The sequence below is a fragment of the Embiotoca jacksoni genome, unplaced genomic scaffold (assembly GCF_022577435.1).
Source record: "Embiotoca jacksoni isolate LCO1_2020_lvr unplaced genomic scaffold, fEmbJac1.0.p SCAF_56, whole genome shotgun sequence".
Classification (NCBI taxonomy): domain Eukaryota; kingdom Metazoa; phylum Chordata; class Actinopteri; family Embiotocidae; genus Embiotoca; species Embiotoca jacksoni.
This window is the reverse complement of record NW_027185410.1, coordinates 512,885-520,000: the sequence shown is the minus strand read 5'-3', so window position 1 is coordinate 520,000 and position 7,116 is coordinate 512,885. Positions and strand designations below refer to the sequence as shown.

The 7,116-nt window shown below is 39.7% G+C and overlaps 1 protein-coding gene across 2 annotated transcripts in view; it reads right to left on the bottom strand.

The window, feature by feature from the left end:
* Positions 1-853: 853 nt before the first annotated feature.
* efl1 (elongation factor like GTPase 1) overlaps positions 854-7,116 on the bottom strand; it is an 88,390-nt gene continuing 82,127 nt past the window's right edge. For both annotated transcript variants that reach the window (XM_069172908.1, XM_069172910.1), the window contains exon 22: positions 854-1,374. In XM_069172908.1, the coding sequence (XP_069029009.1) occupies positions 1,186-1,374 (189 nt within the window). In that variant the 3' untranslated portion in view covers positions 854-1,185. The remainder of the gene's footprint in view (positions 1,375-7,116) is intronic.

Here is a 7,116-nt window from a genome sequence, read left to right as displayed (position 1 = left end):
ACCACCAGTTAACCTGAGGTTCATGTTTCTGGATGGTGGGAGGAAGCTGGAGAACCGAGAGAACCCACGCAGGCACACGGAGAACCTGCAGACTCACACAGGAAGGCCTGGATTTGAACCCAGAACCTTTTGACTGTGAAGTGACAACACTAACCACTGCACCACTGATCCGCCCTTTAAGAATTCAAAGATTCAATAAAAGAAAAACATCTATTGGTGGTAATTTGAGGAAAGAAATTAAATTTGAAGGAAAAAGGAGAAAACACTGGAATGAAGGTTAATAATATCAGATTCACACCAGCTCACGAGAAGATCTGATTAATCTTTCTAATTTGATGTGATATCTCAAACACAAGCCGCTCCAGAGCAAGTTAGCTCTGCAGCATAAGTTACCATGGCAATGTATCCCAGTAAGTGAACTTGAAACCCGCCGTTTAATCAGACCGCTGAAGAGTAGGATGTGATTTGACAGTTATTATAGGCAACAGAGGAATTATTCATTTCTTAATGAAACTTCAATCTTTGTAATTATTGAATTTGAAATCTGCCTGTAGACAAATTTGTGAATGCATTTTCAGCATATTAAAAAAAATCTGATTCAGAAACCGCACTATCATTAATTGTAATAAATTGCAAGGATGTCTTTGTTGCCCTTTTAATTGCCACCAAATTATATTTCCAGGAAATGTCACAGATCAAAAGTTCAGCTCATCTCAAAATTAAACCTTTATTCTGAAAATCTCATCTCTTCCCCATTTCTGCTTCTAATACTCAAGTACTTCAGATGATTAAAACCACATCAAACAACAGTAAATCTTTAAAGAAATAAAGAATAATGTCCATATACAAGAAATCCAACACACCAATTTGTTTATTTATTTACCACTGAACGGAGCCATCTGATTGGTCAAGAGTTACCTTTAGGCATAAACACACATTCACCTCAAAAGAAAAAACAATCTGATATAAAAAATAAATTCGGTGATACCTATTATATTCTCAGTATGTTTACATGATTCCCCACAATAAATCAAAGAACCCAGAGGTGTGTGTGGTGAAGCGTCTTCTGTCCTGACTGCTGGTTGAGTGAAGCTCAGTTTGCTGCAGCTGATCTGGGATCTGTTGTCCGGCTGTCTGCAGGCTCTCGGTCCGACATCGGGAGTTCCCGTCGGTGTGTTTTCTCCTCTACTTGTTCTTGCTGAGCGTCCTCTGCTTCTCTCCGTGCTCCACGATCTTCTCCTCCACGTACAGACCTTTGCGACGGCGGACAGCGTTCATGTATTTCAGGGCCTGGTTGGCCGAGTCCGCCTTCTCCCCAAAGTGCAGGTATTCTTCTTCAGTGGTGGGAACCCAGTTCGGATCACTGCCGATCACCTGAGACACCGCGAGGGCGACAAACATTCAACATTATTACCTGCTGCACAAGGAAACCAAAAATATCCATATTTGGAGGCTTCGTACACACGAGAAGTTCTCTGCATCATATTGCTGTGTGTATTTACTAAAATATTTTTTACTCTGGGATTAATAAAGTCGTATCTTGTCTTTTCCCACACGTTTACCACGTTTACCACACGTTTACCACACATTTACCACATTTACCACACGTTTACCACATTTACCACGTTCACCACATGTTTACCAAGTTTACCACACGTTTACCACATTTACCACATGTTTACCACGTTTACCACGTTTACCACACGTTTACCACACATTTACATTTACCACATGTTTACCAAGTTTACAACACGTTTACCACGTTCACCACATGTTTACCAAGTTTACCACACGTTTACCACATTTACCACATGTTTACCACGTTTACCACACGTTTACCACATTTACCACATGTTTACCAAGTTTACCACACGTTTACCACATTTACCACACGTTTACCACATGTTTACCAAGTTTACCACACGTTTACCACATTTACCACACGTTTACCACACATTTACCACACGTTTACCACGTTTACCACACGTTTACCACATTTACCACGTTCACCACATGTTTACCACGTTTACCACACGTTTACCACACGTTTACCACACATTTACATTTACCACATGTTTACCAAGTTTACAACACGTTTACCACATTTACCAAACGTTTACCACGTTTACCACACGTTTACCACATTTACCACATGTTTACCACATTTACCACGTTCACCACATGTTTACCAAGTTTACCACACGTTTACCACATGTTTACCACGTTTACCACACGTTTACCACACGTTTACCACATTTACCACATGTTTACCAAGTTTACCACACGTTTACCACATTTACCACACGTTTACCATGTTTACCACATGTTTACCAAGTTTACCACACGTTTACGTTAACCACACGTTTACCACATTTACCACACGTTTACCACACATTTACCACACGTTTACCACATGTTTATCACATTTACCACACGTTTGCCACATGTTTACCACGTTTACCACACGTTTACCACATTTACCACACGTTTACCACATTTACCACGTTTACCACATGTTTACCAAGTTTACCACACGTTTACCACATTTACCACACGTTTACCACACATTTACCACACGTTTACCACATGTTTACCACATTTACCACACGTTTGCCACATGTTTACCACGTTTACCACATGTTTACCACATTTACCACACGTTTACCACACGTTTACCACACATTTACCACACGTTTACCACATTTACCACACGTTTGCCACATGTTTACCACGTTTACCACATGTTTACCACATTTACCACACGTTTACCACACATTTACCACGTTTACGTTTACCACACGTTTACCACATTTACCACACGTTTACCACATTTACCACACGTTTACCACATGTTTACCACATTTACCACACGTTTACCACATTTACCACACGTTTACCACATTTACCACATGTTTACGTTTACCACACGTTTACCACGTCTACATTTACCACACGTTTACCACATTTACCACACGTTTACCACACATTTACCACACGTTTACCACATGTTTACCACATTTACCACACGTTTGCCACATGTTTACCACGTTTACCACATGTTTACCACATTTACCACACGTTTACCACACGTTTACCACACATTTACCACACGTTTACCACATTTACCACACGTTTGCCACATGTTTACCACGTTTACCACATGTTTACCACATTTACCACACGTTTACCACACATTTACCACGTTTACGTTTACCACACGTTTACCACATTTACCACACGTTTACCACATTTACCACACGTTTACCACATGTTTACCACATTTACCACACGTTTACCACATTTACCACACGTTTACCACATTTACCACATGTTTACGTTTACCACACGTTTACCACGTCTACATTTACCACACGTTTACCACATTTACCACACGTTTACCACATTTACCACACGTTTACCACATGTTTACGTTTACCACACGTTTACCACATTTACCACACGTTTACCACATTTACCACACGTTTACCACATTTACCACACGTTTACCACATGTTTACGTTTACCACACGTTTACCACATGTTTACATTTACCACACGTTTACCACACGTTTACCACGTTTACCACATGTTTACCACATTTACCACACGTTTACCACACATTTACCACGTTTACGTTTACCACACGTTTACCACATTTACCACACGTTTACCACATTTACCACACGTTTACCACATGTTTACCACATTTACCACACGTTTACCACGTTTACGTTTACCACACGTTTACCACATGTTTACCACATTTACCACACGTTTACCACATTTACCACACGTTTACCACATTTACCACATGTTTACGTTTACCACACGTTTACCACGTCTACATTTACCACACGTTTACCACATTTACCACACGTTTACGTTTGCCACACGTTTACCACATTTACCACACGTTTACCACGTTTACCACATGTTTACGTTTACCACACGTTTACCACATTTACCACACGTTTACCACATTTACCACACGTTTACCACATGTTTACGTTTACCACACGTTTACCACATGTTTACATTTACCACACGTTTACCACACGTTTACCACGTTTACCACATGTTTACCACATTTACCACACGTTTACCACGTTTACGTTTACCACACGTTTACCACATTTACCACACGTTTACCACATTTACCACATGTTTACCAAGTTTACCACACGTTTACCACATTTACCACACGTTTACCACACGTTTACCACATTTACCACACGTTTACCACATGTTTACGTTTACCACGTTTACCACATGTTTACCACACGTTTACCACATTTACCACACGTTTACCACATTTACCACACGTTTACCACATTGCAACATAATAACATGAGGAACATAAAGTTGAAAAGTGTTCCACATGTTATAATATGTAATATATGGAAGCACGTTGAGCACATATGGAAAACATTATTACATCCAATCTGTCACAAATACGGCAAATTTTCACTTGAACATATGCAGAAATGTGAACACGACAGAAAGAAGACAAAACCTGACAAAGTGACAATCATTTACCCGCTAAATTACCTTTCTGGTGCCTTTTGATCCTTTTTACAGACAATTCTGTCAATATATTTGCAATGTATGTCTGAAAATAAAAACTTCATTTGGATCATATTTGTTTTAGCTTGGATGGTTTTCACATCTAATCCCATCATGGGTTTCACATGATAACATACATCCAATAGCTTTCACATGGGAATCTACATTAACTTCACACATTACACAATAACAAATGTCCAAAAAACACTTTTCCAATGAGCCAAACATGTGTTTCACGAGTGCAGCTTAAACTTTACACTGATTTCAACATGGTTTCACATTTCATTCCAGTGGACAAACACATGCTCACGTGTGTTTTTGCACACGTTTTTTGTCAGTGAGGGTACTGACTGCAGTGATCTGATGGTTTTTCCTGTAGCGCCACCGTGAGGCCGACATGTCTGGTTGTTATATATCAGACATGATTGGATGCGGAGGAGATATAGAGAGAAATAAAATGTAAATCATGGTCACGACGTCGCATTTTGGAAGCACGTTTTAATCAATGGTGACTCTGAATATGTCATGGATTGGTCAGACTGGCTGTGGTGGACATCAACTCCGTTAACTAGGGACAGCTGTAATACCAGGATGAAAAGGATTATTGTTAGTAAAAGACAATAACGATGATACTGAGAGTTTGTGGATTATATCATTACTATATGTAACTTTGAGGATGATATGGATTTTATAGTTGGTGAAGTGACAGATGAAGCAGGTGAACTTCACGGAGAGGAGAAAGTCTGTTGTGCTGTTTCTCTATATGAACTTATCTCGTGAGCACAAATGAATTCAAAAGCAGCAGGATTTAGTAATTTTATGGTTTCAACAACTATCAGGTGGATCATGAAGACATTTGGGACCCACGTCCTTGTCGTCCTCTGGATAAAAGGCTGGAGATCTTTCCACCGTTCCCTCTTTCATCTTTACATTTTCTATTTGTCCAATATTTTATTACTTAATGACCAAATAGCTGCAACATTAATCACACATTCATCAACGCTCTGCATTTAGAGCTACATGCTAAACAGAGATCGTGAACACGGTAAACACGATGACTTCAACACGTCACATCGTCACCGTGAGCTTGTGAACACGCTGACAGATTCATTGATATCTGAACATCTATGAAATGTTAGAAAACAAAAATGTCCCTTGAAGATTTCAAAGGCTCCAAGGTGACATCTTTAAAATGAGACTTTTGTCAAACGATCCCAAACTGAAATGTGATTTATAATTAAATAAAACAGAAAGAACCAGTAAATCCTGATAAGCAGCATTTTACTTTATTCATGATTTAATAACTAATTCAAATCTGTTGATCAAATCATTGATTATTAGTTTTAGTACTCGTAGACGCTAAAGAGGACGACTCCTTCTGTCACTGAACCGGACCAACTGAAGAAACGACACACACACACACACACACACACACACACACACACACACACACACACACACACACACACACACACATCCTGAAGGGCATCCTGAAACAGTCAAGTGCTTCACTGACTGGCTGAAGAGATTCCCTGTAAATAGTTGGTGGACACACAACTCTCCAGGAACATACTCACACTGTTACACCTGATTGTTCAAAGTTGTGTAACAACAACAATAACAACAACAACAGAGGTACGAGGGCTTCCTCACCTCTGCACACGTTTTGTCCATTGAGAGTGTTACATTGTACACACGAAGAATACCACAAATTAAGAATTAAATAAAAGAAAGCTGGAAAAAGAAGTACACTGCACATCTCTTCTCTCACCTCTGCACAGGATTAATATTATCATTAGATATTTTAAAATCTGATAACAATATATACAAAATGTTCATGACTTATACTAACTAACTAACGAAGGAACAAACGAAGGAACTAACTAACCAACCAAGCAACCAACCAACCGACCGACCAACCAACTAAATAATGGACGGACGAACTAACCAACCGACTACAAAAAACAACCAACCAACCAACCGACCGACCAACCAACTAAAAAACAGACGGACGAACTAACCAACCGACTGCAAAAACCAACCAACCAACCAACCAAACGACCGACCAACCAACTAAATAACGGACGGACGAACTAACCAACCGACTACAAAAAACAACCAACCAACCAACCAACTGACTGACCAACCAACTAAATAACGGACGGACGGATGGACGGACGAACTAACCAACCGACTACAAAAACCAACCAACTAACCAACCAAACGACCGACCAACCAACTAAATAACGGACGGACGAACTAACCAACCGACTACAAAAACCAACCAACCAACCAACCAAACGACTGACCAACCAACTAAATAACGGACGGACGGACGAACTAACCAACCGACTACAAAAACCAACCAACCAACTAACCGACCGACCGAACCAACAAACCAACCAACCAACCGACCGACCAACCAACCAACTAAATAACAGACGGACTAACCAATGGACTAAAAAAACAACCAACCAACCAACTAACAAAAAAATAAAATAATAATCATGGTAACAAGCATATCCTGCATTTTCTTATGATTAAAATATAGAA